This window comes from Cyclopterus lumpus, chromosome 10 (genome assembly GCF_009769545.1).
Source record: "Cyclopterus lumpus isolate fCycLum1 chromosome 10, fCycLum1.pri, whole genome shotgun sequence".
NCBI classification, from domain to species: domain Eukaryota; kingdom Metazoa; phylum Chordata; class Actinopteri; order Perciformes; family Cyclopteridae; genus Cyclopterus; species Cyclopterus lumpus.
Genome location: NC_046975.1, coordinates 1,805,715 through 1,830,916, shown reverse-complemented (window position 1 = coordinate 1,830,916; position 25,202 = coordinate 1,805,715). Strand labels below are relative to the sequence as shown.

Below are 25,202 nucleotides of genomic sequence, written 5' to 3'. Positions count from 1 at the left end.
TATGTTTTAAGACTATCTCGCCAAACTAAGCGTGATTCTTCCAGATTGGTGGAACGCCATATACTTTCGAGCTTTCGTGAAGTTTGCTTTAGGTCGCGGGTCTGAGGGTTATACCAGGGAGCAAACCTCCTTTGCCTCACTGTCTTTTTCTTCAGTGGGGCTATCGAGTCTAGTGTCATTCTCAGTGAGCCTGTAGCACTATCGACAATATGATCAATCTGGGACGGACTAAAGTTAGCACAGGAGTCCTCCGTCACATTGAGACGTGGTATTGAATCAAATGCAGAAGGAATCGGTTCTTTAAATTTAGCTACAGCACTGTCAGTTAGACATCTGGTGTAGAAACTTTTGACTAACGGTGTATACTCCGGGAGTATAAACTCAAAAGTTATGAGGTAATGGTCTGACAGAAGAGGGTTCTGTGGGAAGACCTCCAAATGCGCAATGTCAATGCCATATGTAAGAACAAGGTGGAGGGTGTGGCCAAAGCAGTGAGTGGGTTTCTGTACTCTCTGACAGAAGCCAATCGAGTCCAACAATGAGATAAATGCAGTACTAAGGCAATCATTGTCAATATCTACATGAATATTAAAATCTCCTACAATAATAACCTTATCAGTTTTAAGGACTAAACTTGATAAACACTCTGAAAATTCAGATATAAATTCTGAATATGGACCTGGTGGCCGGTACAGTATAACAAATAGAATTGGTTGTAATGTTTTACAGGTTGGATGTGAAAGACTAAGAACAAAGCTTTCAAATGAGTTGTAGTTTAGTTTAGGTTTAGGATTCATTAATAGGCTTGAGTCAAAGATGGCTGCTACTCCACCTCCTCGGCCGGTGCCTCGAGGAATGTGAGTATTAATATGACTTGGAGGAGTTGATTCATTTAGGTTGACATATTCTTCATGCCTCAGCCAGGTTTCAGTAAGACACAATAAATCAATGTGATTGTCTGATATTAAATCATTTACTAATACAGCTTTAGATGACAGAGATCTAATATTTAGGAGTCCACATTTAATTCTCTTCTTTTGTTGCACTGTTGCAGTAGTGATGTTAACCTTTATGAGGTTATTTTGTATGACTCTGGTTACTTTTGATTTAATTAATTTTAGTGGCCGTGGGACAGACACAGTCTCTATAGAGTTAAGGTTAAGGGTGGGTAACTGCTCGAATGGAAGTGCAGAGAAGGGTGGAAGACTACAACTCTGCTTCTGCTTCCTGATCTGAACTCTGGGTCATGGATTAAGTCCGTTAATCAACTTGGCCATGTTCGCAGAAATGAGACGCGCTCCATCCCAAGTGGGATGAATGCCGTCTCGACTCATCAGATCAGGCTTTCCCCAGAAAGTCTGCCAGTTATCTATGTAGCCCACATTGTTTGCTGGGCACCACCTGGACAACCAGCGGTTGAATGACGACATGCGGCTATACATGTCATCATTGATCAGATTGGGGAGAGGGCCAGAGAAAACTACGGTGTCCGACATTGTCTTGAGATAAGTACACACCGATTCCACATTAATTTTAGTGACCTCCGACCGCCGCAGTCGGGAGTCATTACCGCCGGCGTGTATTATAATCTTACTGTAACTACGCTCATCTTTAGCCAGCAGTTTTAAACAAGATTCAATGTCGCCCGCTCTGGCCCCCGGGATGCATATGACTTTGGTCCCTGGCTTCGCTATCTTCACGTTTCTGACTATGGAGCTACCTATAACCACAGTGGGTTTCTCAGCGGGTGCGTCGCCGAGTGGGGAAAACTGGTTCGAAACGTGAAGAGGTTGGTGGTGCTCAGTGGGCTTCTGTTTAGACTTAAAACCCCTTCGAACAGTCACCCAGCCATCCGGCTGCTCGGGGGCTGCCGGGGGACAGCTAACAGAGGCTAAAGCTAAAGGCCCCGCGCCGGCTATGGGGGGTGGCGAGCTAACTAGCGTAACTGTCTGAGCTTCGATGGTGCGGAGCCGTGCATCTAACCCACTTAGAACTGCCTCCAACCAGCAAATGAACTACACTTGTTGCATGTACCGTTATCATTAAGGGAGGCAGAGGAATAGCTATACATGAGACACTCTGAGCAAGAGGGAGCGGGAGGGGGAGAGGAAAACATCGCGAGCTGCTAAGCTGGCAACCGGAAGTGATGCAATACGCTTACCGGAAGAGAGAGCGATGCGTTCAGGAGATCCAGTCATGGAGATGTATTTCATGTGCACTCGCCTACCTCTACTCCTAAACATCTCAAAGCAGTCTATCATTCTGCCCTTAGATTCATAACTAGGGATATATGAGAAAGTGGGGTTAATATTTCCAAACAGTTCATCAATGGAATCCATTTGGTCAAATCTTTTGATGAGGAGGCACTTCCATGTTTGACACTTTGATACAAGAACAGAAAAAGCTTTATCTAGAAGCCCAGACATGGTAAAGTATTACACCGTTTACATAAGTGATATGGATATTCGTAACGTCACATAGATTGTGTCATCATTGAAGACACAATTCTCAATATAGTCAAAAAGTCTTATGTCTAGTTTGGCCAGGGATATGACCACAAATGTATATCATAGCATTTTTTTTTTTTTTTTTTTAAAAAGGGAGTAAAAAGGGAAAGGCTTCTTGTAGTGCGTTTCTTGTCTGTTGTGCTCTGTGGAATGTGTCTATTGTTTTTGGTGGCAAATGCATTTCCCCACTGGGGATTAATAAAGTTTTCTAATCTAATCTCCTCCCCCACGATAACTAGTACCTTCACACACAAATCAGCAGCTGATTTTGGAACAGAATTATGTTTATTTCAGACATTTTGTAATCAGATAGAACTTTAACTCATAATAAAAAGTGTGTGTCTAATTGAACTGCAGCAAATCACGTGATGGTTCAGGAAGTAAATGTCATCTTGGACCTGAACAGATGAAGAACAATATTTAGCTAATTAATCTGATTAAAAGACTAAACTGATGTCCAGCAGCTTCATGGAAAATAAGAAACATTCACTTCGATGATTTGTTCCTCACTATTAAACAATGAAAGCAAGAACGTGTCGTTGAGACATTATCCAGAACACATTTCATGTTTACTGCAACAAATACATCTCGATGGTGTTTATGAGCGCGTTCTTTCCAGAAGCTCTTCATGGTCACTGTTCCAGTTGGCGTCACTGCTCTGAACCAGAGGTTCTGTGCAGAGTGTCTGTTAGCAGCTGGTCCTCCTCCGGATCTCGTCTATTAGCGCTGCTCTGGAGATATCCACCTGTAGAGACACGACAAGGTCAGCGAGGTCAGTCCTGCAGCCCCGTTCCCCTGGTGATCTACATCAAGACTGGCTGGGTGGTGATATATAATCTTATTTCATGCTATATTATTATTTAGCTTAATTCTATATTGTTATATTGACAAGTTATAAACAGGCCGTCCCACTGTCCAGGGGTTGAGGGCCGTCCCGCTGTGCAGGGGTTTGAGGGCTGTACCACTGTCCAGGGGTTTGAGGGCCGTACCACTGTCCAGGGGTTTGAGGGTCGTACCACTGTCCAGGGGTTTGAGGGCCGTACCACTGTCCAGGGGTTTGAGGGCCGTACCACTGTCCAGGGGTTTGAGGGCCGTCCCACTGTCCAGGAGTTTGAGGGCCGTCCCACTGTCCAGGGGTTTGAGGGCCGTCCCACTATCTAGGGGTTTGAGGGCCGTCCCGCTGTGCCGGGGTTTGAGGGCCGTCCCACTATCTAGGGGTTTGAGGGCCGTCCCGCTGTGCCGGGGTTTGAGGGCCGTCCCACTGTCCAGGGGTTTGAGGGCCGTCCCACTGTCCAGGGGTTTGAGGGCCGTCCCACTATCTAGGGGTTTGAGGGCCGTCCCGCTGTGCAGGGGTTTGAGGGCTCTCCAGCAGATATTTTGAGCCCTTTATGAACCCTTTCCTTGAGTCAGCATTAGATGGCGACCACAGCACTGTACTTATCAAACGTCAGCACCACAGGTAGAAAGACACTAGTCACATTATCTCTAGAAATACCTTTATGATCAGTTCATCCAGTTAATCCAGAATGCTGCAGCTTGTGTACTCACAAAAACTAAGAAAAGAGATCACATGACTCCTGTATTAGCTGCTCTGCACTGGCTCCCTGTAAAATCAAGAATCACATTTAAAATTCTTCTCCTCACCTACAAAGCCTTGATTGGTGATGCACCATCATATCTTAAGGAGCTTGTAGTACCATATTGCCCAACTAGAGAGCTGCGCTCACTAAATGCGGGGCTACTTGTGGTTCCTAGAGTCCTAAAAAGTAGGATGGGAGCCAGAGCCTTCAGTTATCAAGCTCCTCTTTTATGGAACCAGCTTCCACTTTCAGTGCGGGAGGCAGACAGTCACCTCATTCAAGAATAGACTTAAGACTTTCCTGTTTAATAGTGCTTATAGTTAGGGCTGAATCAGGTTTGCCCTGGTCGAGCCCCTAGATATGCTGCTATAGGCTTATAGGCTGCTGGGGGATGTTTTAGGATACACTGAGCACCTATCTCATCTTCTCTCTCTCCTTATGGATGAATTTACATCTCTCCATTGCACCTTATTAACTCTGCTTCCTCCCCGGAGTCGTTGTGACTTCACGTCTCATAGGGTCCATTGGACCTGGAGGTGTCTGATGCCTGGTGAGCCGGCCTCCCGCGTTGGCCCTGCTGATGCCCCGCCCCCCCCCTCCTCTCTACCTCATTCTGTTTCATGGATTGGAGTTCCATTCATACATTGTCATATTCATGTAATGTGTTTATGTAACTTTGTAAATGCTGTTCATTCTGTACACATGACATCTATTCTTCTGTCCATCCGGGGAGAGGGATCCTCCTCTGTTGGTCTCCTGAAGGTTTCTCGTTATTTTTGGGGAGTTTTTCCTGATCCGATGTGAGGTCAAAGGTCAGGGATGTCGTATGTGTACAGATTGTAAAGCCCTCTGAGGATAATTTGTAATTTATGATATTGGGCTATACAAAATAAACTGAATTGAATTGATCAAACTGACTAGGGTCTAGGGTTCTGATGCTGATCTTGTCTGAACAGACGATCTCCTCTGCACGTTCCTTGTCTCCGTACAATAAACTCAGCTGTCAATCACGACATCACACCCGCTTCTTAAAGCATCAAATCGCTAATTAAATCCAAACTTATTAGAAAAATTAACACACATCAGCGTGAAAATAACTACTTAAAAAGACAGAAAAATATTTTAGGAAAAACCTATTTGATGTGTTCTTTCTTGGTTTGGTCCATGTCCCATCCACAAACAAGGAAGGGGCGGAGTTATGACCACTACTGCAGGCAGCCACCAGTGGGCAATCAAGATGTTTTGACTTGATTTTGGGGTGCTGTCATATTGCCCATCTCAATGAAACCAAGATCTATTTTTTTTTTTATTCAAATGATTTTTCTGTGTGAGAGCGTGTGTGTTCTGTAGGACTCAAACCTCTTCTCTGGAGGCCACTACGCGGAGTTTCACCACTCCATCCTTGAGCTCCTGTTCTCCCAGTATGGCCACCAGGGGGATCCCAGACTCCTCGCAGTGCTGCAGCTGACTCAGCAGTTTGGGGTTCTTCTTGTACATCACCTCTGCCTGGATACATGACACACAGCATTCAGTTGACAGAACCTTTGAGAGTCCTAATAGTGCGTTCTAAAGGACAGCATTGTATCTTAGAACACAGTGGGGGGGTCACAGATATGAACCAAATTTCGTGTGGAATCTATTTTTAAAAAATATATTGTCGTCATAAAGATCTTTCCAAGCTACTTCCTCTCTCTCTCAAATATCACATACCAGAACATGTGCTGCTCATTTAACAAGACATAATGGTTAAGTTACAGACGCTGATGGTCAGGAGAGAGAATGCAGCTTGAAGACAACATTGGCTTTACTTTTCAGAAAGGGACAAAAACATACCCGATATTGATTCTTTTAATGTTCTTCTAATAAAGTTTGACAACTTCTTTGCCAATAAGTTCAAAGACAAACACACACACACACACACCTTAATGCCAGCATTCCACAGCTCACTGACGAGTTGGAGTCTTTCCTCCAGCAAGTTCTTCTGAGCCGATGCCACCATGACCTGAACCTCTGTGGTACGGACCTTCTCTGCTGCGGCCTGAACAACACAACATGGTTACAGTCTGGACATCTTCACAACACTTCAGCCCCAGGAACACAATCAAACAGCTCATAACTGGCAGAACAAAGATGTGTTCTTGTAAAGCTGCGTTTCCACCAAGACGTTCCTGGTATTTTTAGTTTGGGGTACTTTTCAAGGAACTAAAAGGGTTCCTTTAGCCCATTCTTGAACATTGAGAAAGTACTCCCTCCTGACCAGGTCCGAAATGTCCCCGGAACTGAATTTAGAACCTGGTGCCAAACAAATGTCAGGTGTTCCTTTAAAAAGGTTCACTAGGGTCTAAAAGGGGCTCCAGTCATTGTTATGTCAGATGATAGCGAACACCTTTACCTCGGCCTTCTGCTCCATGATGGAGAAGATCCTTTCGATGCCGATACTGACGCCCACACACGGCACTTTCCTACCCTTGGGGTCAAACATGCCCACCAGGCCATCGTACCGACCGCCGCCGGCCACGCTGCCCACGCTCACACTCTCCTCTGCCCCATTTTGGGCTTCAGTGGACACCGTGGCCACACCCGCCTGAGTCAGAACGGCCTCATAAATGATTCCTGTGTAGTAGTCCAGACCCCGAGCCAGACTGAGGTCAAACACCACCTGGAGACGATGAAGGAAGAGGAGAGAGTGCAGAGAGAAAAAAGATACCAGATAAGGACAGACAAATACCAGTTACATTGTCAGGAGAGTATAAATAGTTGGGGTGCATGTCTCACCTTGTCTGTGGCCTGGAAGAGCTGCAGGTAGCTGAAGAGCAGCTTGATGTCAGACAGCCCAGCACAGGCCTGCTTACTCTGAGACATCTTCTGGTCCTGAAGGAGGCGCTCTGCTAAGTCCATTCCACCTGCAACATGAACAGTTCAAATCAATTGATTTTGTATAGCCCAAAATCACAAATCAGCCATATATACAATCTGTACACATACGACATCCACAACACAGGGAAAACTCCCCCCCAAAAAAAACTGGAGAAAAGGGAAGAAATCTCGTTGCCCGTTTACACAGCCAGCGGAGTTGTGTGTGTACACCTGGTGAATGGAGGCCCAATACTCGATGCTCATTTGGCTCCCTGTTGGTCTCCACCAACTGAGCAGCTAGTGTACGGTGGGTTTATCAGGAGATCATCTGCCTGCTGCTGCTGGAATCCAGGCTGATAAGTGGAGGTGAGCCTCACAACCATACAATGAGCAGAGAGAGGCTACAAAGCTGGTTACATAGCGTGACATATATAACGTCCTGGGTTCAGTTCAAGCCTTGGGACCTTCATTGCTGTTATTTGGGTAAAGTCTCACCTTGTAAACTGACGTACTCCCCGATCTGGTCGGCTGCCTCCTCCGACAGGCCCTTCTCATTCACCATCTCCTTCCTCACGTCCTCCCAGGGCATCTGGGGTTGGACGACAGGAAATGACACGAGGAGATGGGTCAAAGCCAGATATTGAGGATTGATGGGGAGAAGATGAAAGAACGGAGGGTTCCATCACCACAGTCTGTGTTTAGTCTGAAAGCATGGTCTCCATAACAACAATTGATCACCTACATGGAATATCAGCATTTCATGGGTGATGCTGGAATTAAAAGGGTCAGCATGTTCACATACCTTGTCCAGTTTATCCACGGTTGAACAGATGGTGCGGAACTTGTCATCTGGAACGCCACACACAGCAAACATTCCGTCAAGAATGCGTCTGTCGTTGACCTGGAGACGGAGGACGTCATTAATAATCATCATAGCTTTATGTATGTATATATATATATATATATATATATATATATATATATATATATATATATATATATATCTCCTATTCCTCAGGGATGGAGCCCAGACAGCAAACGCCCTGTACCCCTCGGCCTTATCAGAGGCTAAAATAGGAGCGATATGATCACGCTGTTGAGATCTGGTTACACATCTGGTGGCTGCATTTTGGACACACAGAAGTCAAGTAATCTTGTTTTGGTCACGTGAAGATGACACCTGCTGATCAGTCTGTAGATGTCAGTGCATGGACGTGACGAACCTTGATCCGGAAGTCTCCGAGATCCAGCCCACTGAGGATTTCATGGACAATCTTCAGACACTCAGCATCTGGAATCATGGCGTCGTACTGCCCTGCTATGTCAAAGTCCTGAAACACATACACACACACACACACATTAGTTCAAGTAGCGCAGACCATATCTTCAAAGTGGATTAACTCGGATCTCTCCAGGGTCTGAGGATGACTCACACATTGGTAAAACTCTCGGTAGCGTCCGCGGGTCATGGCTGGGTTGTCGCGGCGGTAGACTTTAGCGATGTGGTACCGCTTGATGTTGGTTATCTTGTTCATCGCCAGGTAGCGGGCAAAAGGTACCTGAAGAGGGCGGGTCAAGGACATCTAGAAAATACTCGCTGACAATCTCTTTTCTTTACGCGATGAAATCAAGACTCAAATTAAAGTATCCTTTAAAAACAGAGACCAAATGACTAAATGTAATTCCATATTTCTTCAATGAATAAAAACGTAACAATGTGACGACAGACAAATTAATAATTACTGTTTTTAAACTAAGTCTTATTCGGCAATCACAGAATCACCAATTGTACAATAGTTTCTTCCAGAGGCCAAAAGTATGTCCTTCTAAAATGTGGATGTAGCCGTTTGACCTGTTGCACAACTGTTAATATAAACATCATCGTGGATGTTAAGTTATCATCCATTCATGACCGGTTCCACAAACCACCGAGGTCCAGGCCTCGGTATTTGTAGTAGTACCATGAGGTTAAGATAATAAAAGTTGTGAAATAATTATCCTAAATTAACTTCCATTGCTATGCAGACGATACTCAATTATATCTATTGATCAAACCAGAGGAGACCAACCAGCTCGCTAACATTCAAGAATGTCTTAAAGACATAAAAACATGGATGACCTGCAACTTCCTGATGTTAAACTCAGACAAAACTGAAGTTATTTTACTGGGCCCTGAACACCTCAGAGATCAATTATCTGGTGATGTGGTTTCTGTAGATGGCATTTCCCTGGCATCCAACACCACTGTAAAGAATCTAGGCGTTATCTTTGACCGAGACTTGTCCTTTAACTCCCACGTTAAGCAAATCTCAAGGATTGCATTTTTTCATCTACGTAACATTTCAAAAATCAGGCACATCTTGTCCCAAAAAGATGCAGAAAAGCTGGTTCACGCGTTTGTTACTTCCAGACTAGATTACTGCAACTCCTTATTATATTATTATATACAAACATGAGCTAACACCAACAGGATGTGAAGCGGTCACAGTGTTGACGGCATGTTGCAGAGAAACCTCCTGAAATCAGCACGTCATTAGTCCAGTTATCTAGTCTAGACTGAATACGGCCACCTGGAGAACCGTGCGTCTCCTCCATGTTCCTGTTCAGCCAGCTGCTGCTCATGGCGCTGTGTATTTGAAGGATACAGTGAGGTCATATCTGAGGGACAGCAGCTCTCCTCCTTGGTCCTTCAGGTCGTAGATGAGCTTAGAATCTTCCCCATACTTCCCCGTCAACGTTTCCTGCACACCACAGGGAGATCACAAGACTTTGCATTGGAACCGCGAGATGTTCAAACGCTCATGTGCACTGAGCAGCAAACGTGTTCAATTGTGTTCATCTAATCTACCTTCAGTTCAAAGACCGGCGTGTCGATGGTTTCTGCTCCGTGGCGTTTGAAGCAGCCGATGATGGTGCTGAAGACTTTCTCTCTGATGGCCATCTGCTTGGGGTTGTAGTCCCTCGTTCCCTGACAGAGAAACACATTTGCTGGGTTTCAATAAGACAGTCAAGTGAATCTTGAGCTGCTTCAAAGAAATGTGTATCAGGAGAGACTGGCAGGGTTGTAGTGAAGTGGTTTTGTTCTGGAAAAAACTATCAATCAACTATATCAAACATTTTGAATGTTAAAGGGTAACGTCAATACATTTCAACCTGAATTCTATTTCCTCATGTTTTTTGTGTCTAACAGGGAAAAGGATTTCTGAAGAGAAGCACTGCAGACAGCAGCAGCTAAATAGGCTGCAATGTAATCAGATCGGGGCCACTTAAGAACTCGTTTACACCAATAACAGGTTGAGATTGTGATTAATAATTCAAATGAATAACTGTTTGACAATATTCTGGTGTACCAGGTAATGGTCATAAAGGATTAACTACAAGTCAACACTTTAGCTTGAACCAAACACACATAAAAAATCATATTACTTTCAGTGTGCACTGACAGGGAACTAAAGCAGCTGTTACCTGTGCTCTCTTCAAAGCCACGAGACTCCTTTGACAAACAAACAGTAAGTCTACCTCTTTTCCTCAGAATGTGATCCAACTGTATGGATGTCCTTTACACCAGGCTGAGATCAGATCACAATAGGAGCTACTGAAACCTGTGCAACATACCTTCATTGCCATGTGTTTCTCCTTGTCCAAATAGATATCCAGATACAGTTCATGTTCTCACACTCCTCATACTCCTTCCAGTTTTCTATTCCAACAGTGCCCTGTGGGTTCAGTAAGTGCATGTGTGTGTGTGTGTGTGTGTGTGTGTTTGTATCCAGCAGAACTGTGGTCTTACCTTTGCCGTCTTGAGGACAAACTGATGTTTGCCATCATCTCCTCCTATCTGAGCCTTCAGCTGCAGAAGTTTGGCAACCTCTTCATCGATCTGTAACACACACACACACACACACACATCTCAGAAGATAGGCGCACACACACAAAAAACTACAGGCTACATAATACGACGGGAACAAACACACATGTGCTCACAGCATCAGAGGCCTACCTGAGCCACAGTGATCCCAGGGAAAGAATGCAGAGACCGGACACGTGGTGTGGCCCGAAAGCCCATCAGACCAGAGAAAACACGAACACAAAACATGCCCAGCATGATCAGTGCACAGCACGGAAAAAAAGATGGAAAAAACAAGTCCAGGAATTGGACAGGCAAAAGTTCAGGAGTGCATCATGGGTACAGCAATGTCCAGTGGTGTCGTAAAGGGAAGCCAATCACAAGAAGTAGAACCAGGAAGTGCGTTGGGCAATGACGTCCAGGAGGGATGGATTCACCGGCAAGCGAGGTAGATGATGATGATGAAGGGTGAGGCAGCCCGAAGTCATCGAGGGTCAGGCAGGAAGAACAGGAGAAAAGTGGTAAGCAACCCTAGCACTAGGGGAGGGCAGGGCATGACCCATCATCATCATCATCATCACAGCGTGGAGGATAGAACATGAGATCACATGAGACCAAGTCAATCAAATAAATAAATAAATAAATATATATATATATATATATAAAAAGACCTATTGAACTTTCCACTCTCACTTCCACCAAGCACTGCTACTCAGACCAAACGATTAAAAAAGGGACAAAAAGCTTACAGAGAAACACAAGTGAAAGGATCCTGATGGAGCCTGCTATCTGTGGACTATTCAGCTGAGACACAGTCACTGAGAATCAACTCTAGCTTTCAATCTTTAAGGTTTTAAACTGCCATTAAGAAACATGTATGTCACATGAGACCTCACAATCCCTCCCCTGCTAAGACATCCTCTCCAGTGCTCTGGAGGAAGATGCTTAGAGGAAGTCAGTGATAATCCGTGCTCTGACAGAAGTCAGTTTACATCTTCTGATATGAAGGAACTTGATGCGCCATCCTGCTCCTATCAGACAAGCAGACATGATAACATAACTGGTGGGACCTGATGACATAAGTGGGACCTGATGACACCCGGTTAGCTCATGTTAACGGCATAACCTTTCACTGTCGCAAGCTATAGCTTGCGACAGTGAAAGGTTATGCCGTTAACATGAGCTAATGCGGTATACTGCCCTATAGGGCAGTATACCGCATCAGCTAAACTGTCTTTAGACTGTATGAACTCACACTTGTAATGTTAATGTCGAAACGCATCATGGCAGCGTTCTCTTAAAACGTCCAACTTACTGTTTTTGAGTGAGTGTCAACACTAGCTAGCTAGACTTAAGTCGACACAACTGAAAAGGGCGGTTAGCGGCTAGTTAGCTCGCGTTAGCTCTTTATTTGAGGCAACTAGTAAGCTAGCAGCTAGCCGGTCTGGCTAAATGAAAACAGTGTGCAGTCACCTGACGTCACCTGGGATGCCAAATATACCGCGACGGCTTTTATACTCAATGTATCGCTAACATTAAAAGCAATTTAACGTTGACTCACTCATTACTGAGCACGTATAACGAGTGAGGTTTTCTAGCTTATTGGTGTCTTCCAATTAATTGGGCGTATAACCTAACTGACAGGAATACGTTCGCATCTCACGATGGGAGTTCCATTAAAACACGTAGTTAACCGGGTAGAGGACATACTGTGTGCCGGTGAACGGAGTGACTCGTAATGTATCAGTTGTGGACAACATGATAGATGCCAAATGGCCGCAATAGCTTAACACATAATTTGATCCGTTTATTTCCAGTTAGCTGCTATTCTACGTTTATCGGGGCTGAGGAAAAGAAACCTGTTCTGCAACCTAACGTTAAATGCCGATTGGACACGCTGGTCACCGCATGTTAAATCGCCTTCACACCACCAGGAAAGAGCAGAGCTTGTTCCGGGTACTGACCTGATCTTTGCTCGCCTTCTCTGACTTTAACTTCCGGACGACTTCCCCTTGTCTTTTAATCGCTTCTTGTATCTGTGCCTTGTCTTCCATGGCTTTTCATTAATAAGTTCACACCGGCTACTCAGTGACGTTAGCAGTCAATCGGACTGTGGTGCCGTAAAGCGGATGCGGAAACACGTAAAACTTGCGATTCATATTTTCGAAGTAAAATACTTCCGGGCGAAGGCGAGTTGCAACCTTTTCAGTCACTAGCTGACACACTCTTTCATATTCTGGACTGCAAACACCTCCTGATCTTACAAAGTTTAACATGCCAATGTGCACTTGAAGTCCAACTCAATACGTTGTATATGAACAGTCCAATGTCAAACCTTTTCACAAGGCTTTACAATCTGTACAGAATACACCCTCTGTCCTTGGACCCCAATATTAGATAAGTAAAAACTCAGACACATCAGACACATTTATTGGCATTGGCAAAAAACAACAACACAAGTCTAGAAGCAGTCAAGATAAAGTCTGTCCAAAATGCCCCTTTATCATTTTATCCTATTTGTGTGATATTGTTATAATTACCAATGTAAAGGTGGCAGATGGTTGAAGAGCATGAGTAAAGGTTCTTACCGTAGTAGGTACAAGGACCATTTCTCGGCAAAGCAGTCCAAAGTCTATAAGTCGAACGTGCCGGTCTCGAGTCGGTCATCAAGATGTTGTCCACCTTAATGTCCCGGGAAAAATAAGTTTATCCTGGAGGTCAACTGCTGCATCTACCAGCTGTTTAAGTATGATGTATGTATGTATAAGTATGAGAGAAAAAGAGATGGGGGGGGGGGGGGGGGGTTTTGACATGTTTTCATTCCTGTGACTCTGATCTGACTACAACTGCAGTTTATATAATCATAATCAATAGAAACAATGGCCAACAACTAAGAGAATAAACCCTCAATTGCAAAATAAATCCCTTAAGTAGCCCCAGTTCCTGTACAAAGTTAAAAACACACAAGGATCCTCCAGCTGTTACCTTGGCCTCCTCCTCTGGTATAGAGCCTCTGTTGCCTTGGATGTACTCAAGTAAGTCTTTGTTAGGGACCGGTCTCTCGTGCACCCGGATCAGCTCCTGGTCCAGATCGTACCAGTCCATTAGGGATACGGATGCTCTCTGATCTGCTTGGTTCGTCCTGCAGTCTCAGCATGATGGCCACCTCCATGGAGAGCTGCCTCCCAGTATCGTCCTGAAACATCACAACAGAGTTAAAGGATGAGAGAGAACCACGATTGATCCGTAAAACATTCAGGAAGAGAGTTCAGTGTTATTCTAATAAAGCAGATTTTAACACGTGTTTGCAGAAGACATTATCCGTACAACCTACGAGATACAAACAAGACTGGTGTTAGCCCTCCCTGACCATATCAGGTGTGTGTGTCTGTGTGTGTGTGTGTGTGTGTGTGTGCGTGCATGTGCGTGTCTGTGTGTGTGTGTCTATTAGCCAGCATCCACACATCCACATCCTCCTTCGACCAGCTGATCCTGTTGCTGGTATTTGGTCTCAAATTCATCAGAACAGAGAAACACATTTTGTTTTCATACAGTTGTGATTAACACCAATTGAAAGCTAGAAGCTCCAATATGAACCTTTCTATGTTATACTTAATATACATGCTAATGTTGTGACTCACCAGGACCTCTGAGGGCTGGACAACCACCAGTCTTTGTCTGCTTTGCAAAGTCTTCGTCCATTTCTAATGTTGAGAAGTTCCTAACACGATAATTTCAGAGCAACCAGTGTGTCGGTCCAATGCTTGAAGCTATCTGAGTGACTTTGCAACATTAATCATATCCACGGAAATTATTCATAGTGCATAAAATACACATCGTACCAGCATACTGTGCTTGATCGGGACTCCCTGTCAGTCATCTGGAGAACTTTCCTACTACCTATTAAAATGTCCACAGGTTGTTTTTATGAATGATTCATATTGATCTGAAGTCAAACATTTTAATACATTGTATTTTTTTTAATTTCTTATCTTTCAATGATATTAATCTCTGTGAAACTACCATTTTTTACTTTGTACTATATGTTAATCATATTGTATATATGCATGTTCCCTATTGTCTTTACTTATTTAAAAGCACACCATGTACAAAATGTCCAATAGGAATAAACTTGCTATTGCTCTAAGATGTAAACTCGTATTACTTCATGTGATACTTCTATCCCACTGAATTTCACAAACATTTTCCATATCACGTAAACCTAAAGCAATAGTAATTTGACCCACATTTCTAATATTGGCCATATAAAGAGTTAACATCGCCTCAAAGGTCAATGAATCGTCCCATCGGACTTTAAACTCTGCATAAAAACAAACATCTTCCTGTTTAAACACTGTCCAAAGTAAGTTCATATCCAAAGTCCACTTCTCCAAACACATGAACAGAGAGCTGTCCTCATGTCTGTGAGTATCATTGCATTACTTTACTGTGGAGCTAATTAAACATAATAGACAGTAAAGAATGCCAATGTATGATGAACTTCAGTTTCATTAGCGTTAGTGTTCTGTTTCAGATGCATCTTTATTTGACCATCCGTAGGAGGTTCTTGTGAATGAAAGTTGTAGAAAAAACCTGAACAAGATGTTTTGGTGCTTGGGTCAAAGTTAGGCATGTGCAGTGGGCTACCTATTCACGGAGGACTTTTTATATTCTATATTGTACGTTAAATATTTTTCATTTATAATGTAAAAGGACTCACTCATGTTAATGAACCCACAAACAATTATTATCATCAATGCAGCTCTATGGGGCATTTCAGCATCCTTCAGGCCATTGGTTTTATTCCCAATAAGACTAAATGAGCATGTTGCTCCCTTCAAGTTGGATGACTGGATGTTTAATAAGGAAGCGATTTGCCAACAACCTAATGAGGTGGTACTATGTCAATACATATGTTGTTTATAGCTGGTTCCACTGCCTCAAAGTGGCCAAAAGGTCAGAATTGCAGGTTTGTGTAGAGCTGTGTTATGTTTTCATCGGGGAATCAGAAACGAGTGCTACTGTGAGTCAGAGTGCATTTTCATAACTTCTTCAAGTCCTGGATATTATACTGTTGATTATTTGATAAAATTAACCCCTTTCTGCAAATATGGGATTGACCTGGATTAACCCACTGATATCATATGTTGACTCTTTTCGTCCACAGGGTCCCGTCAGCATGGAGCTGTGCCCACCCCCCTCAGGTCTAGAAGCAGAATATGAGACACTTTTCACCACAGACTCCCTCCTTTTCCTCCATGAGCTGATCTCCACATTTAATGAGGAGGTGGATCAGGTAAGAGAGCTGAAAAGGCTTTTTAAAAATTCAATGCATGGAAGACGTGTTTAGCTCACGATGAGGCGTCTTTTATACTCTACTCAGGTCCTGCGGTTACGAGTGTCACGAAAGGCCCATTTGGACCTCTCAGGTGATCTGCCAAGCTTTCTGGAGAGTACCGCACATATCAGGGGAGACCCGTCCTGGAGGGTGCTCCCGGTCCCCCCGAGGCTCCAGAGAAGACATGTGGATATCGGGGACATGGCTCCTTGCGACACCCAGCGCTTCATTAAAGCTCTGCAGTCATCAGCACAAGGCATACAGGTACCACCTGTGACCGTACGGCACCAACACAATAACTGGACATTGAATGCTGCACTGTTGGTTATTAAAAGGCTTATTTATAATAGCTAATGTGGACATCATTCACATTATGAGTACACGTATGCAGTACGTCATATTACAGTTAACTCTAATCATGTGCATCTATGCTATCCTTTGATTCCAGTTAGACATGTATCAATGTGATAATTACATAGCATGATTATCTTGTGATATGATCTTTATACAACTATACAACTCAACAAATTATAAGATATTTACACAGTTACAGAAAGACCCCACAAAACAACACAAAATAACAACAACACCACAATTTTGGTTTGGATGTAATCCCATTTACACTGTTCTGCAGTCAGAAATGAATCCACAGTCACTAGAGTGAATGTCGATTAATCCCCCGTTGAAAATAGTCCCCAACAAATGAGTTATATCCTCCCGTTTGAAAAACAAGACAGGGAAGTGTAAAAGTATTATGTGTAAAACATATTATTGGTTTTGGCATTTTTATGGGATTTGTTGACTGAGAAAAAATATAGAATAACACCAGCCGTATCTTTTAGATATACAAATACTTACTTTGAAGAATAGCTCCTTCCAGGAGTCCATATATACAGTACACTACCAATATACAAGCTGTCACTGTCAATGGTTAGCAGTGATGCTAACACCGTTGCAAAGGGCATGTTATCACCTTATATAAAAAATTAATTTGACCAATAGATGTTAGCATGCTAACATGCTGAACCAAGATGGTGAACGTGGTATCACCATAGATGTCTAAAGAGAACGGGCCTTGTTATTGTGAGCATGTTAACAATAAGCTTAGCATTTAGCTCATAGCACCATGGTTCCTCCAAGCACAGCCTCACAGAGCCACGAGCATCTCTCCAGACTCCTCACCTAGCTTCTCTGTAAAGTATCTCTTTGGTTTCAGGTTGACTTTGATGATGGGAACTGCCCTACATATTACAACCAGATCAAAGGCATTCATAATGTTTTTAAGGCGGTTCACAACCAGTTCCCCAGTAAGTGGCCTACTTCATATCGATACTCATGTTGGCACAGCTACATTACAGTACAGAGAGGAATATCTGTGTGGTGGCACATGTGTGAGTATTCCAGGTGTGGTCTACTCATCCACTTCCCTCCATGGATTCACAGATCTTCCGCATATATCTCAGGCTCCAGTGCTGATGCTTCGCCCTCGCGCCTGGAACATGGTGGAGCACAACATGATGGTAGTATAACCTCTGTATTTCACTTTACTCTGTTTATTTAGTCAACGCCTGAGAGGGCTTTACAATCGGTACACATACACTTATACTGGTCAGATAAACATTTGTTTTATTTGTGAGAACTGATAAATGTCAAACATTTCCTGGTTGCAACTGCTCAAAGATGTTTAATTTATATATTTATATGAATGTAATTTGAATGCCATCATACAAAATAAGCAGTTTTCTTAAATGTATTTGGTGCATTGGTAACATTAAATTTGTTTTAGGCTATACTAATATATGATTAATTAAATAAAATAACCCATACATAAAGAATACCTTATCTGTTTGCCAGGTGGAAGGGAAGGAGGCTCCTGGTTCTCTCTTTGACTTTGGACTCCTCATGTTTCACTGTGGAGAGAAACTTTTTGAAAACAAGAGTGGACCCTTTTTCTACCTCTCAAAAGTAACACACACACACACACACACACACACACAAACACACACACACACACACACACACACCATCACTCCATCATACAGATGATTCGTCTAATATGAATAATATGAAGCCAGTCATCATCAGGCTCTCCTGTTTCTTCTTGTTCTCTAGGTGGAGAGCTTCATGGAGGCCAGACTATGGAACAATATATTTGTCTGGACACAACAGAAGGTCTGCATGTGTGTCAGTGTTTACGCACATATCACATATCTATGTTCTCCTAGAAAGTTTTCACACAGTTGTATTCTGTTAACTTGACTTGTTTTTAACCTTATTCTAAAAATCTCAGATCAATTGTTTTGTGTCCCTAATACTACTACTAATAATGTAAATAATTCCAACATGCTTTTGTCTCCACCTCCTCGTTTACACACATCTGGAGAAGCTAAGTGGTAAATGGTAGTTGGAAAAAAAAGACTGATTTCCCTGTTCTGTAATGAATGTTTTTCACTTTGAGATTAACCTTTTTTTTATTACAGGTTTAATGCAGCAGTTTTACTTTCCATTTTCAAACTGCCATTTCATTACTTCAATTTGTCATTTGTAATTCTGTTTTTCAGTATTCTTTTCTTATTACTAACATTTCTGAATGCCTTGTTTATTGTATAAAATAATCTGTGTGAGAGGGTCCCTCATATGTAGTCGTATATCTACTGAATCTCTCTGTGTGTGTGTGTCTAGTTGGGCCTTCCGCTGGGCTGCATTAAGGCAACGGTGCTAATTGAAAATGTATTAGCAGCATTTGAGATGGAGGAGATTCTCTACGAGCTGCGAGACCATTCAGCAGGACTCAACTGTGGCATCTGGGATTATTCAGCCTCCTTTGTCAATAAATTTGGTGAGCCAAACCTTCTGGCTTTTAGCTGCGCCTGACCTCCCTATGAACCCTATGCTCTACACCGAGCCTCTGAACCCATTCAGGGACTGCTGAATGGGTTTACTGCCCAAAGTGTCAGGGGCGCCCCTAGCCTACACCTAAAAAAACATCACTGCAAGAGATATGTATCACAAAGACTTTAAAAGACTACAAAGAGACACAAAATCACAGAAAGACGTGTAACGACTACAAAGAGACACAAATCAACAACGATCAGAATCAGAACCTTTTATTGACGTTCTGATTCTGATTCTGATCGTTGTTGATTTGTGTCTCTTTTGTGTCTGTTTCTCCTGTGTAGAAGAGGTGATGGGACCTTTTGCATGGCTGTGCCCAGGCTCCCATTGTCTCATAATTCACCCATAGGTCCGTGGCCAAATGTATTATCAGAATTAGGCTTCATAGAATAGGTATGACGGAGTGTATTTATCATTATTAATAACTTAATACAAAAGTGATGCTGAAAAAAGGCAATCCATGTCTCATTGAAGTCAAGAGGACATGTGTTTCTCCTCCAGGTCACCGACAGGCCTTTCTGCTGCCTGACCGCAGTAAATACGTCAACATGGAGAAGCGTTTTCTGCGCAGCTACATGGACCTGTTGGTTCAGACATGTCATCAGAGGGGAGCGCTGGCCACAGGAGGCATGGCAGCCCTGCTGCTGCCTGAGGACCCGCTCAGTGCCGCCCACAGCAGAGTGTTGGCTACTGTCAACAGGTAGGAACATCACTATTCACACACATTCTTCATGAGACAGAATGAGGCTTGATCACAATAACAGACAAACCAGTTCAAAGGTAAAGAAAAAGGTTGTATCTCTCTCTGGGGTCCTTTTCAATCTTTACAATCTGAGCCACTCAGTGGCAAAAGCAAGCACTTTTAATGGATCTAATGTTACATTGACGGGGACTAATTTCAAAAGTTGTTGTTCTTATAGTCACTTAAGACACAAAAACATTTGGAAATAGGGTCCAGATTGAAAAATATCAAAGTTAAGTTACCATAAAAGTAAAGTGAATACTCCCTCCACCGCTGCACAGAGAACCGCTCATGAACCGGGGTGAGAGGCATTATTTCCTTAGTCACAAGAAATCTGAGTTATTGCCACGTCAGGTTAATTAACCACGTAGTACTGTCAATTGACAAGTAGACACATGTTATCTTCACAGTTGCTGCATTTTTAAATAGAAACATGTTGTCTGCTCTGACATTGTTTCCTCCCACCTGTCAGACTGAAGTTGCTGGAGATCCAGGCAGGCGTGGACGGTTTCATGGTGTACGATCTGAGCTTGATTGAGCCCATGCAGAAAGTAAGGACTGGATCATGAGCCAGACAAAGCTTTCCATAAATACAATGATTTTGGGTTTCTGTTCATGGGAATTCTTCGCCCCTTCCAGCTCTTCAAGCTCCACACTGAAGGTGATAACCAGCTTCATCAGCTTCGACATGATGTCACTGTGACTCCTGATGACCTGTTGTCCATGCCTTTGGTCAGTCGCTTGGTTGTCCCTGGATAGAACAGCAGAAGATACCTTGCAAAGCTGTAACATTTGAACATTATTCAACAACTAACAGCCTCTTCTAGCCTTTATGTTGTCAGATTTAGTGGGCACCAATGGCCGACCTCTGGTTCGGAAAAGTGAAGCCAATGTGGAATAGCTTTAAACCGGCACTCTCTCTAATGTCAATTAGGGGGCCACTCCTTTGATTCTATAGAATCTATGAGAAAATGTATGGCCTCAATCTCTAGTCAAGTCTTCTTCAATACAGCATGATGTTCATTTATTCAAATAGACCACATTATGCTAACGATACATGGCCAAGCTCTCCAACTCCACCTTCTAGTCCAGCGGTCCCCAACGTTTTTTTGTGCCACGGACCGGTTCTATATAAGACAACGTTTTCACGGACCAGCCTTCATGGCGTGGGCGATAAATATAAAAACAACATTATGCCAAATTAGTGGTTAGAGCTTGTTTCTCTGCAACGAGCCGGTCACATCTCGGGGTCATGGGAGACAATGACACCCGAAGTGTGTTCTTTATGTCCAGTCTACTCCATAACTTAGTTTTGGTCGCTGTCACTGCAGAAAACCCGCTTCATAAAGACAGGATGTTGGAAATGGAAGCACGGCTTTCAGTGCTTCTTTGGCGATCTCAGGATATTCTGCCTTTATTTTAATCCAGAACACCAGCAGAGTTGTTGTCTGAAACATACTTTTTGTTATGGTCGGTCCTAGGCTGGACCCAGGTGCAGACATGGACACAGTAGGGTAGGTTTAAGAAATGGGTTTAGACATGGTTTCAAGACATGACATGTCTTAGTTTTGGTTGGAATTCTACTGCAGAGATGAAGACCATTATTCCAAAGCGCTGTCCGACATGTCACTCCAAAATCTCCCCTGGTGTTCAGTTTTGTTGATCAATTAATAATTTTCATACATGAGACAGAGCATGATAGGGTGAAAACGTAATTCTGACCGTGGTTTTTATATGTAAACAGAACTGGATATGCAGTGTAAGTTTCTACTCGTGAAGTATTTTTGGATGTTTTTTGTTTTTCTCCAGGGAGGAGTCACCCTTTATGGTTTGAAGTATAACATTGCAGTTGGTGTCCTCTTTGTTAACGCTTGGCTATCAGGTATGTACATTCACATATTCTTGTTCTCATCTAGCTTAAGAGCAGACAGCATGAAGTGGGTCTTATTGTGTGGACTGTTACAAGTCATGTTCTGTTTCCTAGGTAGAGGTCACTTTATCTACAGAGGCCAGGTCGAAGATTCAGCCACAGCAGAGATTTCCAGATCCCAGGTGGTTTTAGGACTTCCAGCTTCAGCACCCATCCCTATGGGCTTTAACTTACTGCAAAGACAAACATCAATTTGAGTCACACTCAGTTTAGCTACCCATTGTAGCTGATGCAAGAGGTATTTGGTCATAAACCAAAGTATTGGACATCTAATAGTTGTTTCAGTCTGGCCGCTAGCACAGCTAAGAACTTGGTTTCATCTGATTTGTTTGACAGTTTGGATTGACAGGGCCTTGGAACACAAGCAAACAACCCACCAATGCCATCATAAGTTGATTCAAATGTTGCTCAATCCGGATTGGTCTCCAGAAATATGTGACATCGTGGTTTTCGACTGAGTCCTGCCGACTTACAATAAGTAATAATCAAAGCGACTTTAAATCTGTTTTCAGGGCTTTCAATAGTGCTTGTTCTGCACATCCCTGTGTAACAGGTTCTAGGCTGTCACATACAGGTTCCTTCCCCCCAGCACCAAAGGATGAGCATACAACTGAATATGTTTCGGAATATTCTTTATTGTCCGGACTGTGTCTCTGCTCCCCCTCTCTCTCGCCTCCACCTGTGTGCACCATATATAAGGAAGTGTCACTCTGGCCTTGATTTGCTGCAGCTGAGGCCAATTAGGCCTCTTCCCGGCACCTGTTCCCCGAATCACTCCCCCACACAGCTGAGCATAACCACGCCCCAGCCACCACACCCTGCTTTTCAAATGAAAAACAAAACTGTTTTCTCTAAATACAAAGATTAAGGTGAAACATGCCTTTTTCAAACGTAAGATAGTTTATTGTTAGTCAGCCATGTTGACCCTGAATATGGTCCCTCTGACATGACACTCAGTGTGTTTCATGTGTCAGGTGTGGCAGTGGATCCATCATCAGACTCAGCTGGAGGACGACAGCAGGGGGGTGAGCAGGCGGCTGGTGACTGACCTCATCAATGAGCTCACAATGGAGCTCAGGGCGCTCTGTCCCTCTGTCAGGTAGGCAGACTCTCCTTGAGGAGAGCGATGAGGACATGTGTCCATACCACCGGCTCCATTGACAATAAATCGTTTTTCATTCACTCCAACAATAGCATTCACATTAGATCTGCTCTGGACATAATATGCCCCTTGCTCTCTTTTAAGAAATTCATATTTGTTGTTATCTGTGCAGATACCAGTCAGACTACTGCTGTTCTTTTGCTATAGTGTATAGCTTTATCAAAGCTGTTCACAACCCAATAATGTTCTAAACACACATACAACACATTGTAATGGCGGATCTGTACTCTCAATCATTAGCAATGAAAAAATAGATTAAAATTCTTCACCATGTATTATTTTATTTCTGTCCATTCTAAATAATGTAAGCTACAGGTAGCATATAGTGTCTCTGTGGGCTTGCCGACGAGACAAGAAAAAAATGGCTTGAATGTTCGGAATTACAAAAACAGGTAAACATTATTCAGCTTTATGAAACAAGTAGTCTAAATTGTGAGCTAATGTAAAAGACAACGTTTTGACATATCAATACTTTCACTTACCATTAATATATTTTTAATTTTTGTCTTTCCGTAACTCTTTGTCTTTTCCTGCTGGAAATGGGGTTCTAAAGGTATTATGCTGTAAAATAATCTGTCCTGTCTGCACTGTGGCTCAGGTGTTCAGGTCTATGTCTCATCTCTGTCTGTCTTCTTCAGGGATAAACAGAGGTTACACACAGCAGCAGACATGTTCCTGGAGGTGGTGCTAAAGAGAGATTTCCCAGAGTTCATCACCACCTACTTAATTCAGGCCCACAGCTTTCTCAGCTCCCAGAAGACTGAACAGGTGGAGGCTCTGAACACCGACTTGCCCCAACCCAAACTGTGAGCGTCCAGCTGGAGGACTACTTCCTGTTCTCTGCTCAACATGAAGAGCACTTTGAAGACATCCCATGGGACTTTAAGAGATTGCAGTGGACATTTTTCATTCTTTTAGCTATGTTATAGACTTAATCAGTTAGTTACTATGAGGAACTTTCATTTTGTAGGTCCCTGTGGAGAAAGGCGTAGTGTTTCAGAGCACCAGTCCTGGACCCGGTTCTCCTGTGCCTCCCTTCCCTCCAGCGGGCGCAGCAATGTGCAGCCTGGGCCTCCAGCAGAGTGGTGTCGGTGTTGGACCCCAGCGGGGCCCGGAGGAGCAGGTGAAGCTTTGCTGCCGGGAGCTGAGCTATCCTAAGACCGCTGGAGCTTCCGACCGCAGGTCGAAGATGGCGGTGAAGCTGGATCAGGGTCAGGGTCTGTCATTGTCGCTGCTGGAGGCCCCGCTGGAGTCTATCTGACCTGAGGGAGTTGAACTGGACCTGCATGATTTCAACAGATTTCTCAAAAATTCGACATGTGCACAGAAAACAAGCATTAAGAATAACTATATAGAAATTGACAATCTTGTCTATGATGGTCTTGTTTACTGATAAAGATCATATAGAGAAACAGGACTAAACTGAGACAGTAACTTTAAAGAAAATAAGATACATCAATAATGACAATAATTCTTAGTTGCAGCTGTTGAGTTGTGGTGGATTTTATATACATGCATTCGTAAACGAGAGTCTGTTTTAAATTAATACATAAAGATAAGATAATTAATGAGGAATATTCTGAAGAATGTGTATTAAGAAAACATGCGTATGATCACTGTATTATTAACTGTAATGTGGATTGTAAGATGTTTTATGGTTGTCCTAATAATAGGATGACTCGAGTTTGAATAAAGTGTATTGGTTCTGGTGACAGTAGGTTTCTCTGGAGAGATCGTTAAAAATGGCTGTTTCTGGGTGGAAGAAGCTTTTATTCTGAAGGCAGGATAATAGGTTTTATTCTGAAGGGGAATTTCCTGTCCTTGACCGGAAGTGTGAGCTTTGACCTCGCACGCTTATCGATTGGCTTAGCGAACAGAATGGCGGCATCTTTGAACTGGCCAATGGAACTAACCCTCAGCAGCATGCTGTGTCTCTGAAAGGTATTTACATGAATACCTCCACTAACCAATGGGAGCTTAGCTCAGCGAATAAAACTAATTGTGAGACGTGAATTTGGTCTCTTGCGGGGTGACGCCAGACAGAAACTGTTGGCTACGCCAGGAGCGCTCGAGGAGAAGCGCTCAGCCAGTAGACTGGAAGTGGAATCACGTGAGCGCGTCCGATCCGGACCATGTATGTACTTGATGATCCTTGTTTGTTATGATTAAATACTTTTGATTTATATATCTCTGGCTTCGGGACTTTTTCTTCCAAGCACCAGGTAGCTCGAGATTCTTCTGAACTTTTACACAGCCAAATGTTGGTGCTAAATGTGTGTGTAGGGTTGTTAGCATGTAAGGGATTATTAAGCCTAATAGTAGCTTGTTAAAGCCCAACTATTCAC

At 43.2% G+C, this 25,202-nt stretch overlaps 2 protein-coding genes across 3 annotated transcripts; one reads left to right on the top strand and one right to left on the bottom strand.

Moving 5' to 3' along the window:
- Positions 1–2,773: 2,773 nt before the first annotated feature.
- Positions 2,774–12,921, bottom strand: hars (histidyl-tRNA synthetase). Of its 2 annotated transcripts, XM_034543492.1 has the most exons (14): positions 12,755–12,921; positions 10,944–11,327; positions 10,734–10,823; positions 9,792–9,911; positions 9,589–9,684; positions 8,377–8,502; positions 8,167–8,274; positions 7,746–7,844; positions 7,439–7,532; positions 6,863–6,990; positions 6,480–6,746; positions 6,009–6,125; positions 5,447–5,593; positions 2,774–3,252 (listed from the first exon to the last, which is right to left on the bottom strand). In XM_034543492.1, the coding sequence occupies exons 2-14, from the start codon at positions 11,046–11,048 to the stop codon at positions 3,196–3,198; spliced, it is 1,554 nt and encodes a 517-aa protein (XP_034399383.1). In that variant the 5' UTR covers positions 11,049–11,327; positions 12,755–12,921; the 3' UTR covers positions 2,774–3,195. The 2 variants fall into 2 exon arrangements, with proteins under 2 accessions (XP_034399383.1, XP_034399384.1); XM_034543493.1 differs by lacking the exon at positions 10,944–11,327 and having other exon boundaries at positions 12,755–12,850.
- A 2,275-nt stretch (positions 12,922–15,196) lies between these two features.
- Positions 15,197–23,667, top strand: mlsl (malate synthase-like). The gene is made up of 15 exons (XM_034543495.1): positions 15,197–15,214; positions 15,958–16,086; positions 16,174–16,392; positions 17,345–17,435; positions 17,572–17,648; positions 17,983–18,093; positions 18,241–18,300; positions 18,811–18,967; positions 19,525–19,723; positions 20,238–20,316; positions 20,405–20,497; positions 21,575–21,647; positions 21,750–21,817; positions 22,670–22,794; positions 23,496–23,667. Exons 1-15 carry the CDS (start codon positions 15,209–15,211, stop codon positions 23,665–23,667), a joined length of 1,659 nt encoding a protein of 552 aa, XP_034399386.1. The 5' UTR covers positions 15,197–15,208.
- Positions 23,668–25,202: the final 1,535 nt, after the last annotated feature.